Below are 16,497 nucleotides of genomic sequence, written 5' to 3' on the forward strand. Positions count from 1 at the left end.
ACCAGGAACGTGTCAGGGGCAGGTTTTTGTGTGTGTGTTTGACTGTGTGTATGTGTGTTTGTGTATGTATGTGTACACTTGCAAAAAAAATCTCTTCTGGAGATTCTGGTTTAGTTCATCTGGGCTACAGCTGGGAATTTACAGTTTTCCTACTTCCCACTAGTGATTCTTATGATAAGGGAAATTAGGAGAAATACTGTGCAAGATTTGGGAATATGAAGTTTAAAGACCCAGTCCCTGTAGTTAAGAGAGTATAATGGAGAAATGTACCAGTAAATAGCCAAGTACAGGCAACTTAATGATAAATAAATTAAAGTAAATACTATGATAGAGTAAGAACAGTGTGCTGTGAGAATATATAAGATTAAAGGTTTTCTTAGATGAGGGATAACAGCTTATTCTTGAAGGAAACATAGCAGGGCTAGACTAAGGTTGTGACTGTAAGGTTGAATATTAGAGAGATCTTAGTAAGTAGAACTTCTTTGGAGAAATGTCTATTCAAGTCCTTTGCCCGTTTTTAAATTGGGTTGTTTGTCTTTTTGCTGTTGAGTCGTAACAGTCCTTTATATATACCAGATACTAGAACCTTATCAGATATATGATTTGCAAAAAATGCAAGGGTTTTTAAAATAAGTTGCATGCTGTGTTTCTATTCCTCCTACTAGGTCAGCTACCACCTTGAAATGAGCTTTTTTGAAGTATATAATGAAAAAATTCATGATCTTCTGGTTTGTAAAGGCGAAAACGGGCAGAGAAAGCAACCAGTAAGATTGAAACTATTTATGATTTGTTTTTAATTTGTTTTTATAAATGCATATAGTTATACTAGTTCTCAAGATGACCTAGATAGCTTGCATTTTCACTAAAATCGCTATTGTATGATAGCAAATGCTTGGGATCTAGTCTAAATGAGCAAATAAATAGTAAATAAACTGAACATCATTGTTAGTGGAAATTAAGTTAGTTATTAAATTTAGCCTCTTTTAAAGCAAATGTTGTATCAAAATTAAAGATTAAATTTTTGTTTCAAGATTTAGTTGGACCACTTAAATCAAACACCAAATCCCTAAAGCCAAAAAGCAGTAGAAGTTTAAGAATTGTATTGTTATTATAGAATATGTATCTTATTTGATTATTTAGTAAATTGGTATCTCGTACATAATATTTTCTCTGAAATAGGAAGTTCCACAAATACATAATCTTTTAAAAAAACTATCAAAATGTGAAATTTGGGGGGTACATGGGTGGCTCAGTTGCTTAAGCCTCCAACTCTTGATTTTGATTCAGGTCATGATCTCACGGTCGTGGGACTGAGCCCTTCATCGGGCTCTGCGCTCAGCACAGCAGAGAGTCTGCTGGAGATTCTCTCTCTCCCTTTGCACCCACCCCCCTGCATGCTCTCACTCTCAAATAAATAGTCTTTCCTTTAAAAGGATATAAAATTTTTAATTTTGAAAAAGACCTTGGAGAGCAAGAAACTAAAATCTAAAGAGGTCACTTGACTTATTCAAAGTCATATAGCTTATTGTTGGTAACATCAAGAATCTTAAACTTGACATTCTCTTCTTTGACTTACATGTGTTTTAAATTTCTGGTTACAAAGTTTAAAACATATAATGTAAAACTGGAAAAAATTTTAACTGAAATTTACTGAACATATTTTAGAGAGATATTTAAAAGTATAGAGATAATAGCTACTGCAGGTCTTAAGAATAAAGAGCTAGTAAACTTTTGGTGCTACAGCGAACTATGGCATACTGTGAAAAGTTGGTGATACTGAAGCAGTGTCTTATGCCTTACAGATTTGTGTTTGTGAGAACCTTTATATTTTCTCTTGGTCAAGTAAAGGCAAATCTCTTTGCCTTAAACTCCAAATATAGAAGAAAAGATCATTTAAAATTGTGTTTTATGTGAAATATACCATATGAATATGTTTTATATGAATATGAAATACTTGTTATGCCCTTAATAATGCTACTGTTTGCTTCTATTAGCTGAGAGTAAGGGAGCATCCTGTCTCTGGACCGTATGTTGAAGCTCTGTCAATGTAAGTGTTTGGCACAGCAAAAGCAAGGAGGAGAGAAGTAATGAATAGACTGAATGTTGTTTTCATTTGCTTCCCCAACTTTGAAACCCTGAATAACTATTTATCCTTCTACCCTGATGTTGTTCAATTAATTTTTCCTCTCTTTCCAACTAGAGTGTTAACTGTTTGTTTTTGTATTTGTTTATAACTTTCACAGCACCTGTAAAGTGCCTGGCGTGTAGAGTGTTAGTTATACTGTGTGTGAGATACTTGGTTTTTCTCCCTGTTATCCCCTTTCCCCATTCAGTGAAGCCTTCCCTTTTGAGCTGCTTTTTATATCTATTACTTTAAGCTGAAGAGAGGAGAAGGTGCTAAGATGAGTTTAGTGTTGAGAGTGTGAAACATGCTAAGGGTCATTTATTTCACCTTTGAACACTCCAAATGCTTTCTTTAAAGGAAAGGGGAAGTGATTAGGTATGAATTCAGCTCCATTCAATAAATCTGGGATTATGTTGAGACCCATACATACTACCATACCCACCCCCACATATATGTCAAGTATATGTTTTGGTCTCATGATTTAGACTTGACTATTATAGTGTTAAGAGCTAAACTGCTTCATTAATAAAAACCATACTTTTCGGTAAAATTAAAACATTTTCTACCCTTTAAGAATGGAGATAGTGAAAGATTCTGTGAGAGTCAGTATAATAATATCTATGAATTATTCAACTGTGGTCTTAAGATTGAAAGATTATTATTGTTTTATGAGAATAAGAGTGTAATTATCAGTAAAAACAATTTTCTTTTTCCTTTTTAAAAATAGGAATGTTGTCAGTTCTTACTCTGATATCCAGGTAAGATTGCTTGTATTTTATCTTCTTTCCACTAGATAGAAAGATCATACTCATAAGTATTCATAAGAATATTTCTCCTTAATTGCTACTTGCATACGTAAAAGGTTAATCTTGTTAATTCATTATGAGCTGATTTTGTTTGTTAAACTTCAATCAAAGGAATTACTCTTCTGAGGTAAAAATAAAAGTTGACTATCGTAGCAGCTTAGCATTATTGAAATAGTCTTTTAAAGGTGTCATTTCCTGATTCAGATATCTGTGATGGAAGCAAAATTGACAGTGGGAATACAAATTATTAAATGACAAACATTTATTAATTTCATTTTATAAACAGATTATAAAGTGCGTATATGTTGCCAAACATGCTTACTTAACTTTGTTGTTTCTTAATTTGTTCCAATCAATTTTAGTTTGCAGTTCTGACCTCCCTCTCTTCTTTCTTGTAAGAGTTGGCTAGAATTGGGAAATAAACAAAGAGCAACTGCTGCTACTGGTATGAACGATAAAAGCTCTCGCTCTCATTCGGTTTTCACCCTGGTGATGACTCAGACCAAGGTATTCTTTTTGCTGATTATTTTATTCTTTAAATCAAAAGTAAGAGTCTGGTAATATAAATGTATAATATATTTGGATTTTAGTATACACAGTAACTGAATGACTTTTGTATATATGGCAGTATTTTTTTTACTGTTTGAAAAATCAATAATATAGGATTATTAATTTATGATATCATTGATATTAGTATGATAATAATATTAGGGTATGATAATATGTTTTCCATACATGGTAATTGTACAGTATTTGGAAAAACATATCAGAAAGTCAAAGATTTTCAAAAACTCAGCCATAGGTTCCACTGCTCAAATAAAGCCCCTCTAAACATTTTGGTATATAGTATTTTAGTTGTTTTACAATCACACTTAAACAAATTTATAAAATGTGCAATAATTTTAGGCCATTAAAAGTCTTCGCCAAATATTTTTCATAGCTGTATAATATTCCAGTGACTATTCCAGTTCCTCTACTTTTGGACATTTATGTTGCTTTTAAATATCTTGTTCCTTTGGGGCACCTGGCTGGTTCAGTCAGAAGAGCATGTGACTCTTGATCTTGGGGTTGTGAGTTTGAGCCACATGATGGGTATAGAGATTACTTAAATAAATCAAATAAATAAATACCTTGCTCCTTTCATGCTGGGATAAATAATACCTTTGTACATTAAGCCTTTGCTCTATTTATGGTTGTTTCCTTAATATAATTGGGTAGTTGTGAGTTTTTTATCTCTTTAATGTCATTTCCTTTATTTTGGCATAATGCAAGCATTGCTCCACGTATTCTTGAATGTTTATTATAAATTATAAATGATTGCACATTTGTGAAAAGGTAATTTAAAGAATAAATGAGTGGTTTGTAATCTTGTATAACTTTCCCTTTCAAGACTTACATTGATAGCAAGTCATGGAAGAATTTATGACATATTATTTTAACGTCCTTTGCTATAGACAGAATCTGTGGAAGGGGAAGAACATGATCACAGAATAACGAGTCGGATAAACCTGATAGATCTGGCAGGCAGTGAGCGCTGTTCCACAGCTCAAACCAGCGGAGATCGACTGAAGGTATATATGAGGTTTTCTGGGGCGCCTGGCTGCCTCAGTCAGTGGAGCATGTGACTCTTGATCTCGAGGTTGTGAGTTCGAAACCATGCTGGGTATAGAGTTTACTTAAAAGAAATAAAATCTTAAAAAAAAAAAATGAGGCTTTTCTCATTTTAATAAAACTTATTCCCCAGGGCATTATTTTTAGGAGATTGCAAACTAAATATATTTAACAACAACAACAAACAAAAACAAAAACTATCTTTATCTGTAGTTTATAGACTGCACTGCTGTGGTTTAAAGAGAGATCTTTACTTTGGGTTATGATTAATTTTCAAAGAAAATTAGTAATTTTGAGTTATAAGAAAGTTGGTAGTTTATGGAAGAAAATATTTACTTGGTAATTATATGAGGGAAGGAATGTATTTGTGAAATAAATGTATTGCTGAGCAGTTATTTTAAATTAGATGTTTTTATCTTGTATACAGGAAGGTGTGAGTATTAACAAGTCCTTGCTCACATTGGGAAAGGTTATATCTGCACTTTCTGAACAAGCAAACCGAAAGAGAGTTTTTATTCCTTACCGTGAATCTGTTCTTACATGGCAAGTATCTTTTGAAGTACAAAGAACTCTATAAAATATAATGAATATTATGGGGAAGAGAACTGACTTCATATAGCCTTGGAACAGAGAAGAAGTGCTTAGCAGCGTGAATTCTAGAGCCAGACTACGTGGATCTGAACCTTGGCTCTGCATCCTATAAGCTCTGTGACTTCGGGCAAATCACTTCATGTTCTAATCTGTTTCTTCGTCTGTAAAATGAGGAAAATAACAATACCTACCTTTTAGGGTTATAGTGAAGATTAAATAACTGCTATGAAACTCTTAATGCATAGTATGTGCTGTACTAGTATAAACAACTAGTACTATACTTACTATTTCTAGTGCTTAATGTTTGAGCATATATGATACCTCCAGACATGTTGCCATGTGTGTAAAGTGAAATTGTTTTGTGTGGCACCCACTGACTAGCATTTAAGTGTTCAGTAAGAGTTTTTGTTAATGAAAATTTTTCATTAATCAGATACATTACATTCAAATTACATCTGTATAGATTTAACATCCAGTTGTGATAAACATTAATATAATTTTGATAAGGGCTGCATCTCTCCTTGACAGCCCCGATGCGAGGCTCGATCTCAGGACCCTGAGATCATGACCTGAGCCAAAATCAAGAGTTGACGGTTAGCTGACTGAGCCACCCAGGCCCTCCCGACCACTGTGTGTCTTTATAATTGGTTTATAAGAATGTAGTTGTCACCTGAAAACATTTAAGGGAAAATCTGATTTTTTTGGTTCTTTTTGAAAGCTAAGAATAGTGAAATTCATTCTGCATTAACAAAGGTGTTTTAGTCTCATATTATCTTTTCTCCTCTAAAAGGGGGCTTTTGCATATAGTGGAAAACAAAATTTTTGTTTATATGCCCATTCATCATTTTCAATATTTATTGAGCACCTGTTCCTAAAGGTTGTGGTAGCACTGGGAATACAGAGATGACCAACCCACGTAGTTTCTTTCCTGAAGTGGCTCACAGTCTAGTCTGGGGCATGGGGAGTGGTATCTTACTAAATATTTGATGGTTAACCATATTTTAAATCTTTGTACCAGTTACTGTTTCATGAAACAATATAAAAAGTATAAGATAAAACAAAATGTTCATGAGATCTAAAAATAACTACAAATACCATAAAAGTTCTGAATGGTGTTGCTCATGGCCGGCTCAGTCCATAGAGCATGTGACTCCTGATCTCAGGATCATGAGTTCAAGCCCCACATTGGGTGTAGAGCTTACTTAAAAAAAATAAAAGTAAAAAGTCCTGAATGGTATGTGAGTGAACAGTATAATCCTGTATCATATACCCTATTAGTTTGTTTTGTGCTTTCTACATAATTACTGCTATTAGGTTGTTGTAGAAACATAGTCTAATTATAACTTATTTTCCTTGAAGGCTGTTAAAAGAAAGTCTGGGTGGAAATTCAAAAACTGCAATGATTGCTACCATCAGTCCCGCTGCCAACAACATTGAAGAAACATTAAGCACACTGAGATATGCCAGCCAAGCCCGAATGATAGTCAATATCGCCAAAGTAAATGAAGATATGAATGCTAAGTTGATTAGAGGTGAAGATTTTTCTAAACATTTAATTATTTTGTAACAGTTAAATCTCAAATATTAATCTCAGTCATGAAAATACGCAACTTAAGAAAATTAAAGATTTTTCTTTCATACCTACTTATAATAGATACTAGTCATCATTCTACAATGATGCGGGAAGAGAGATGGAAGGATGATGGGAAAGAGAATTAGTAAGGGGAAAACAAGCAGAAAAAGACAGAAAATAGAGAGTGGGTAAAGGGGAAATGGCAAGCATAGAAAAATAATCTTATAGACTGAGTCAGATGTGTGCAGCAGAATAGCAATACTGTGATTTATTACTTTTCCTCTTATGACCTTTCCTCCATTGTCATTCTGTTTATCAGCTCTATTCTGGCTTAGTTCGTTGATGTAAAGGATAGTGATCTGAAGGCTTGAGTTTCTAGCATAGGCCTAACTTCATTTATGCTCAGTACTACTTTCTGTGTATTTCTTGGGGATCACTTGCTTAGGATGGACTTGAGTACCTGTAAGGAACCTTGATTTGTGCAGTTTTCGCTTTGCTTATGTGGAACTACCATCGTTTCATGGTCCTTTGTCCTCTGGCCCTGTGAGCAGCAGAGGGTAAATGTTTACTTCAGAGAAGCAGGCCAGAGAAGAATGAATTTGCTGTATTACAGTCCATCTTCTCCCTTTTGGATTCCCCTCTCTTTCACAAATAGGGCTATTTTCATTAAAAAGAAGTACTCTGAACTCCAGCTTGAAAAATCTTTGATTTTTTATCCAACATGTCTTTATGAGTAAGGTTTGCCTTGGGACAGTTCTGGCTTATGTCTGCTGCATCAACGTGATTAACAGCGCTTCTCAAAAGTGTCCTACTTTGGACAATACATTATATGACCATATTACTTATGAGGGGGGAAATTCATTAAGATGGGAGCACTTTTTCAGGTTAAGGTGAAGTAGAAATGTATAAGTAATGCAAGTAAAGTAAAATTGATTTCTGTAAATAATCTTTAGTAATATTTAAAACTCGAAATAAGATTGGAGGACTGTGCCTACTGTGGTAATTATTATATATCAAATGTTATTAATTGTGCATTTTTTAAAATGAATATTTAGAATTGAAAGCAGAAATTGAAAAGCTAAAAGCTGCTCAAAGAAACAGTCGAAATATTGACCCTGAACGATATAGGCTGTGCCGGCAAGAAATAACATCCTTAAGAATGAAACTGCATCAACAGGAGAGAGACATGGCAGAAATGCAAAGGTGGAATATAGTCAATATTTTAGATGTCAGTGTGTTGCCTGGAATCATTAGACTGTTGGGGCTGGGATTGGTGGAGAGGGAGGAGTTTAGGAGGGATCTGTGGCTCTGTTTTCGTACTTTCTGTATGAATAGAACAGTCCATTCCCAGACTATCATATTATAAATATTCCTAAGTGGTTTCCTAATCTTTATTGATGGTCTTTAATTCTTAATCTTATGCATCTGGATATTTTTAACTCTATTATTTTGTTTGTCTTTGGAAAGAGTGTGGAAAGAAAAATTTGAACAAGCTGAAAGAAGAAAACTTCAAGAAACAAAGGAGTTACAGGTATCATTTCAACTCTCTAAACTAATTTGAAAATTAAATAAAGATGACAGTACATATGTAAATCTAATTTCTCAAATACTCATTGCATACTGACTCTATACCAAGCAATGCCATAAAGAGAAATAGTACAAAGAAGTGTCAAGATCAAGATTCTGATATACTGGGGCGCCTGGGTGGCACAGTGGTTAAGTGTCTGCCTTCGGCTCAGGGCATGATCCTGGCATTATGGGATCGAGCCCCACATCAGGCTCCTCTGCTATGAGCCTGCTTCTTCCTCTCCCAGTCCCCCTGCTTGTGTTCCCTCTCTCGCTGGCTGTCTCTATCTCTGTTGAATAAATAAATAAAATCTTTAAAAAAAAAAAAAAAGATTCTGATATACTTAGGGGCTCCTGGGTGGCTCAGTTGTTAAGCATCTGCCTTCGGCTCAGGGCGTGATCCTGGAGTTCTGGGATCAAGCCCCACATCAGGCTCCTCTGTTGGAAGCCTGCTTCTTCCTCTCCCACTCCCCCTGCTTGTGTTCCCTCTCACACTAGCTGTCTCTATCTCTGTCAAATAAATAAATAAAATCTTTAAAAAAAAAGATTCTGATATACTTAGAGCTCATAGCTATGTTAGAAAGTTAAAATATAAATAAACCATCTAATTCCATTCACTTTGGTTCAATAAATATTAAATGTTTTTTCTGTGCCAGGCATGGGGGGGGGGTGCCAAGACGAATAAAATGTAGTTTTGGCCCTCCAAGAGGGAGGTTTATGTAAAGGGAGGTTTATACTGTAAATAGATGACTGAAATGCAGTGTGACTTGACTAGGTTGAACCATATGATGCTGCCATTTTTTAGGTAAGAAATGGTTGAACACTGGGAGTGTCGTATGGTTCAACCTAAGGCAATGAAAAGCATGTAAAAGGAAGAGAAGCAGAAGATAGGAGGGAGTAATTAACTTTGATGAGGATGGTTATTAAGGAGGACTCCTAAGAGAAAGGGACAGCTAAGCAAGATTTTGTTAGGCTACCAAAGTCAAGACTTCTAAGCAATGAATCCCATGTTCAGAAGCATGGAGGGACAACACAGCTTGGATGTCCACAGAATTCAGAACTTGTATATTAATGGTGGTGACAGAGATTGGACTGGAGAGAGATGCAGGATTCAGATCATGACATGGTGAGGAACTTGAATTTAGGTGACTGGGAGCCACTGAACCTTTGAAATGTAAAGGAAGTGACACGGACAGACTTGGGTTTTAAATAGATTCTTCCGGTAATGGTGGACTTGAGGGAGGAAAGACTGATGCTGGCTGGGAAGGTTACTCATCTAGGAGGCTGTTGCCATGGTGAAGGCAAGAGGTGGTGAGAGCTGGAGTAAGGCAGTGGCAGTGGGGATGGCTAGTGGAGGAGTTGGATTCAAGAGATAGAAAGGAGGTAAAACTGATAGGCTCAGAGGGTGTTTTTGGATATGTGAGGATATTGAGAGAAATGGAAAAGTCAAGAATGATGCCCAGGTTTCTGAAATGTGTGCATTGCATTGTGAAATTATGAAGTCATCATGGTGGTGAAAGAAGTCAGATGACAGTGGGTTGAGGAGTGACTAAGGAAATAGGGCCATACATGTAAACTCTGAAAACCTTGAGTGAAAAGTCAGAGAAAGGGGCTGTGAGATCGTGGGGAAGTTTTGTTTCTTTCATTTTGGTTTTGTTTCTTTAAAGGATGGAAGACACTTAAACTTTCTTATAGGAATCAAACTCCTTAATGGAAGGAGGTTCTGAAAGAGATTGGAGAGCGTGGGTCAAGGGCAAAGGTATTGGCAGTAAAGGAAATATTTCAAATGACTGGTAGGCAAAGTACTAGAAGAATTGAGAGGAGGGGGGAATATTCCTTGGGAGTGGTGAGTCCAGCCTCATAGAAGAGGTGAGATTTGAGTTTTGAAGATTTAGAGCCTGGGTAAAATTTGGATAGGTAGAAAAAAGGAAGAGTGCATTCTAGGAAAGGAAAATTGTATGAGAGCAAAGGTGCAAAAGCGTAAGGTGTCCTCAGAAGAAGGTGTGTGGATCAGTGATTTTGGAGCAGCATTTGTACATGGTCATAAGGAGACGCAGTGGGCAGGATATGTTATGGTTAGTTTATTGATTTTCAGGCTAAGTAATTTGAGTTTTATCTTGTAGGAAGTGGGAAGTGATTGAGAATGTTTGACCGGGGAGTTGACATTTTGGGAATACCCTTTCAGGAGAATTGATTTGGTATAGGATGTAAGATGAACTGAAAACAGGAGAAATTGTTGGCAAGGCAATCAGGCGGCTGCCGCAGTGGTTCAAGTATGAGGTAATAAGGGTCTGAACTAAGGTAAGGGCAGTAAAGATGCAACAAAAGGAGTTGATCCATTCTGAAGACAATCAGTCACTAAGAAAGGGCACAGTTTGAGGTGACGGATGGATGCATGAGGGGGCTCAGGTTGGTGAAGGTCAAAGAAAGGCCAACATAACTCTAAAAGTCTAAGTGTGATGGTAACAGTCCCGGGGAAATCATGAAAGAAATATTCTAAGAAACCTTTATTGAGACTTCACATGCAGTGATTTTAATGTTTAACGTTGACCATTTATTTTAGGTGGATTTAATAATTTGCTGCTCTTTGTTAAGGTTCATTTATTTTCTGACTTCCACTAGAAAGCAGGAATTACATTTCAAATGGACAACCATTTGCCAAACCTCGTCAATCTCAATGAAGATCCTCAGCTATCAGAGATGCTGTTATATATGATAAAAGAGGGAACGACGACAGTCGGAAAGTATAAACCAAACTCCAGCCACGATATTCAATTATCTGGGGTGCTGATTGCTGATGATCATTGGTATGTTATCCTTCTAAAAATAAAAAGGCTCCTGGTCATTTTTTTAGTAGTCTTCCGTATCTTGATCTGTGTGGTTTCCTTCACATGAGGCATTCATGTATACGGTTTCTTTGGTATAATTCTTCAAATGCATTCTTTATCCAGGAAAAAGAGACATTTTGAGTGTTTTGTAAGGAAGTTAGGTTAATTACTGTCGGTATGAGGTACAGCGTAAGCTCTCTATTTCTGTTTTGGTGTATGTGATCTGTTGGTTGAGGGATCATTTCGTTTCTTGGAATTATAATCATTGGCATGAAATTAAACTTCTATCCATCTTATATGGCAGGATTTTTGGTTGGATGGTCAAATTTAAAATTTTTTGTTTCACGTGAATTTTGTTCATATGAATTGAATGATTGTATACATATTGTCGGGATGGTAGTATATGCAAACTGCTTTGGCTCCATGTTGTGTTTTCAAGATTCATTCATTTTGATGTTCTTTTATTTTTACTGCTGTGAAGTATCTTACTGTGTGCATTTATCTACCTTTACTATTATAATAATCTCTCTCTTTTGTTGATAGACATTTAGGTTGTTTCTCATTTTTTGCTATCACAATATTGCTATGCATATTCTTATATATATCTCTTGGTACAAATGTGAAGAGTGTCTCTAGAGTGAATTTCCCAGATGATAAACTGAGATATGAGCTCTGAAGGACTAGCCAGTAGGAACTTGGGAGGCCTAACCTACCAGACTAGTCATGTCTAACTTTCTATTTACCACAATCTGCTCTGTATATATTGTGATTTTCTAATTATGCTATAATAATAATTTTTAAAGTTTGGGAAACACTCTTAAATTATATCTAAAAATACTTGAGATATTAGATTGTAGGGTATGTTCTTATTCAACTTGGTAATTTCGCAGTTTTCCAAAATGGTTATGAATTTTTACTTCCACTGGCATTGAGAGTATATATTACGCCACATCCTTGTCAACACTTGGTACTGGCAGACTTCAATTTATGCCCATCTAGTGGACATGATATGGTATCTCATTGTGGATTCATTTTGCATTTCTCTGACTAATAATCTCTTCATGTATTTATTGGTTATTTAGTTTGCTCTTCTATGACTTCCTGTTCAGGTCTTTTGTCCATGTTTCAGTTGGATTGTTTTTTCTTAGTAATTTATAAGAATTCTCTATATATTCTGATTGCCAACCCTATGTTTTATGTGTTGCAGGTATCTTTTTTCCAGTGTGTGGCTTATCTTTTCACTCTCTTTTGGTGCCTTATGATGGATCAAAGCTCTTTGTTTTATTGTTGTTGTAGATAGCATCAATCTTTTTCCCTTACAACAACTGTGGTCTTGTTTAAGAAATCCTTTCCACATTGAGGTCATAGAGGTGTTCTTCTAACTTTTCTTCTAGATGTTTTGAAGTTTTGTTTTCACCTTTAAGCCCTTAAGTTGTCTGGAATTTTTTGTTTGGTGCAAAGTAGAGGTCTGAATTCGTTTATTTCTCATGTGAATAACCAATTCTGCCAGTATCATATATTAAATAGTATATTGCTTCTTTTGTGATCTGAAGTGTTCATATAAAAAATTTCCAAAAACAAAGTCTTTTTCTTCTCACTAATACTCCATAGTCTTAATTATTTGAGCTTTATAATGTCTTTATATCTGGTATGCTCATCTCCTTTTCTTCAGGTCCTTTTGTTATTCTATTAGTTAACTGTTTTCTGTAACAAATAAGTGTAGTATTATTTACACCAGTGGCAAAGATACATAACATAATCCCAAAGTGTTAGGAGTCCAGTAGGGGATTAGGAAGTCCCCTGCTTGCCTGGCACTCTATTTCCTGTTTTAGTACACTCATCACTGTTGCCTTACTCACTATACCATGAACTTCGTGAGCATTGATTTCATGTCTGTCTTCATTGACGAGACCTGTCTAGCACACAGGGGCTTAATGAATAAAAGAGCTCCGGTACATATCAGTGTATATTAATGTTACATGGGACTTGCATTCTTAATACTTAGAAGTAAAATCCACTTCTAGCTTGAGCCCAAAAGATAAGCTTCTAGCATTTAAGTTGGGCCTTGAAGGATGAGAAAGATAACATCCTTCCTATTTTGGAGAAATGACTCAAAAGAGAGAAGCTGATGTCAAGGCAAACTCAGGGTACTGATGTAGGTGATTAAGAGTAAGATGTGGTTCTTATGGGGAGATAGTGGTGGATAAAGAATGTTGGTGGTGAAGCCAGATTGTGTAGGTTTCAGAATGACAGGCCAAGGAATGTTGACAGACCTAGGAGAGAGAAGGAATCAGAACAAGTCGATCTTGTTGAAACCTTTACCTGGTTAAGACACTAGACTGGTGGGAGGGACATACTGCCGAGGGGTAGCTATTCCTTCCAGATTCTTTTCTCTAGGTGCTATAACTAAACTGTTACTCTTTAATTATAGATCTTGGAGCCTAATCAACAGTTAGAGGTTTTGGGTTGGGACTCAGCTTTTGCTGCAGGTTTTCCCTCTCTGTCAAGTTAATCTAAAGATGAATTGGACTTTGGAGTGTCTTTCCTATTCTCTAAATAAAAAGACTCAAAGGAATATGTAGCATTTATAGCTGATTTTCCATAGTGTCAGGGTCTAGTTAGTTAGATGACTAAGGAGTGTGTTTTTATCTCCATGCTTTTCCTTCTGTATTACCCTACTTTTCATGACAGGAAAATGTTTGTTATTCTCTTCATCATTAAAACTCATACATAAAACCAGTAACTAAAAAATAAAACACTTAACAGTGTTTCATTCATATGTAACCATTGTCAGTTTTCTAATGTTTTTTCCTTGCATTTATTTCATTTTATTTTATTTTTGGGGAGAGGGTTGGTATTTTTTTTAAGTAGTTATAGTTAAAATACATACAATGAAAATTCTTCCCACTACTGATGGATGGAATTGCTCAGGTTTTTTTTTGCCAAAACTTCAAAATGTAGTTGGAGGAAAATAAAAGAATTTTACATTATTTTTGTCACAAATTGATATGAATCTTAACACCAAAGGAATAACCCAGGCAGGATTATCTTGTATTGCCTTTTTGTTTTTCCTCTATCCTGTAATTATAACAATATACTTCTTATCTTAACAGTACGATAAAAAATTTTGATGGGATTGTGAGTATCATCCCAGTTGGAGAAGCAAAAACATATATAAATGGAAAGCACATTTTGGAATCCACAGTACTACATCATGTAAGTCAGTTAGTGCTAAAATCTAATAAGTGGTTTGACTTTGGGCAAGTTGTTCAATTTATGTGAGTCCCAGTTTTCTCCTCTGTAAGATAAGGTTGTGAACTAGATTGAGGACTTTCCAGTTCTAAAATTCACTTTTCTATTAATTCATTAATTGCCTTCATTTGTGCAAAGATAAAAGTTATATCACTCTAAACCAGTACCTGAAGAGCTCCCCACTGACAGCACCATTATGTGTCCAGTAAAGAGCTGGGCTTTGGAAGTAAGCCCTGGTTATTTGCTATGTGACTTTTGGAAAAAGTTATTTAATTAGGGTGATTGTATATCACCAAAGTCGGGACACTGTTGAGAGCATTTTTATTTTTATTTATTTATTTTTAAAGATTTTATTTATTTATTTATTTATTTATTTATTTATTAAAGAGAGAGCATGAGAGGGGGGAAGGCAGGGAGCCCAATGCAGGACTCGATCCTGGGACTCCAGGATCATGACCTGAGCTGAAGGCAGTCACTTAACCAACTGAGCCACCCAGGTGCCCGAGAGCATTTTTAATAATTATGTTGGGAGACAGGCACCTGGGTGGCTCAGTTGGAAGAGCATGCGAAGCATACCACTCTTGATCTTGGGGTCCTGAGTTTGAGCCCCACGTTGGGTGTAGAGTTTACTTAAATAAATAAAACTTAAAAAAAAATTGCATTGGGAGAATAAGCGTAAACCAGTCTGTTGCAGGCAAACCGAGACAGTTGGTCACTTCATATATATCCTACCTTTCAGGGGCAGGGGAGGGTTAAGTGAAATAATTCATCTATAGTTCTTAACACAATGTCTGCAAATTGTAAGCTCAGTGAATGCTTATTGTTTTTATTAAACTCTGTGCTCTTTAACTTTCTTGTTCCTCAAGTTGAGACAATAGTATTATCTCACTGGGTTGTTGTGAGATCACGTATATGTAAATTGTTTAACACAGTGATTGGCATATAGAAAGTATTTAATAAATGTTAGTTGCTATGATTTTTATGTTTATTATTACTAATCTTAGACTATATTGAATTGCTGAGCTTAATTATTTGTCCTATGTAAGTTTTTGGTTAGACTCACCTCAAGTAGTAAATTTTTTGTGTGTTTTAGGGTGATCGGGTGATTCTAGGTGGAGATCATTATTTTAGATTTAATCATCCGGTAGAAGTCCAGAAAGGAAAAAGACCATCTGGTAGAGATACCCTTACAAGTGAGGGTCCAAAAGACTTTGAATTTGCAAAAAATGAGTTGCTCATGGCACAGAGGTCACAGTAAGTATTCTTGTTGATATAAATAGTAAGAGTATGAGAGAGGTCTGCAAGAGAGAGTTAATCATATTGTGCTAGTCTCTGGCAGTTAATTCTTTGGGTGCTAGTTTCTAGTGACCTGATCTTTTCTCTTGGTACATTCATTCATTTAGCAGACATTTATTGAGCAGATATTATGTATCTGTCACTCTACTAGAAATACAAAGAATAACTGAAATTTAGCTACTATACCAGAGGAATTTATCATCTCATGGGGCTGACACATGGTTGCGACAGAGTGCCATGACAGAGTTCTGCACTGTGTGCCGTTTATGGAGTGAGGGGTGACTCCTAGTCCTGACCAGGAATCAGCAAAGTTTTCTAGAGGACGAGAAGACATCCCTTGGAATGGAGTCCCAAGAGGCCATTAGAAGTTAGCCAGTGAAACAGGGGAGTGTAACCTTTTTGTTTTCTTTGCCCCATTTTTAGCTCATGCCATATCGTAGGATTTCTGATTTAAGCAATATCTTTGTAAACTAACTGATAAAGTATACATACATAAAATACTAGAGAGTTAGGACTTTATCTTAAAGGATATGGAATCATTAAAAATTTTAGGCGGACAAGAGATAGACCTGACAGAACCACAGCTTTAAAGCTCACCCTGACCCAAGTCTGGAGAATGGACTAGAGGCAGAGCAAGCATAGCTTGCAAGTGCCACTCAGAGATGTTGAAGTAAGAGAAGTACAGTGTGGTTGGGTCGGAGAGAGTTTTAAGGAGAAAGAATCAACCATGTTTGATGACCAACAAGGAGGAAGGGAGGAGGAATCAGAATGACTACTATGGATTGGGCTAATCCTACTTTATCTTTTAAAAAGTCTGAACTTGCTTTTGCTCTTTTTTAAAAAATTGTG

General features: G+C 35.8%; 1 protein-coding gene across 2 annotated transcripts in view; it reads left to right on the forward strand.

Annotated features, from left to right (window-relative positions):
* Nucleotides 1–16,497, forward strand: part of KIF14 (kinesin family member 14) — a 55,870-nt gene that overhangs the window by 7,316 nt on the left and 32,057 nt on the right. For both annotated transcript variants that reach the window (XM_045787719.2, XM_045787718.2), the window contains exons 5-16: nt 666–764; nt 1,995–2,047; nt 2,853–2,883; nt 3,331–3,438; nt 4,386–4,502; nt 4,970–5,085; nt 6,493–6,665; nt 7,762–7,909; nt 8,174–8,237; nt 10,895–11,079; nt 14,214–14,316; nt 15,446–15,606. In XM_045787719.2, the coding sequence (XP_045643675.2) occupies nt 666–764; nt 1,995–2,047; nt 2,853–2,883; nt 3,331–3,438; nt 4,386–4,502; nt 4,970–5,085; nt 6,493–6,665; nt 7,762–7,909; nt 8,174–8,237; nt 10,895–11,079; nt 14,214–14,316; nt 15,446–15,606 (1,358 nt within the window). The remainder of the gene's footprint in view (nt 1–665; nt 765–1,994; nt 2,048–2,852; nt 2,884–3,330; nt 3,439–4,385; nt 4,503–4,969; nt 5,086–6,492; nt 6,666–7,761; nt 7,910–8,173; nt 8,238–10,894; nt 11,080–14,213; nt 14,317–15,445; nt 15,607–16,497) is intronic.

Source organism: Ursus americanus, chromosome 2 (assembly GCF_024610735.1).
Source record: "Ursus americanus isolate L20-20 chromosome 2, mUrsAme1.1.p, whole genome shotgun sequence".
NCBI classification, from domain to species: Eukaryota; Metazoa; Chordata; class Mammalia; order Carnivora; family Ursidae; genus Ursus; species Ursus americanus.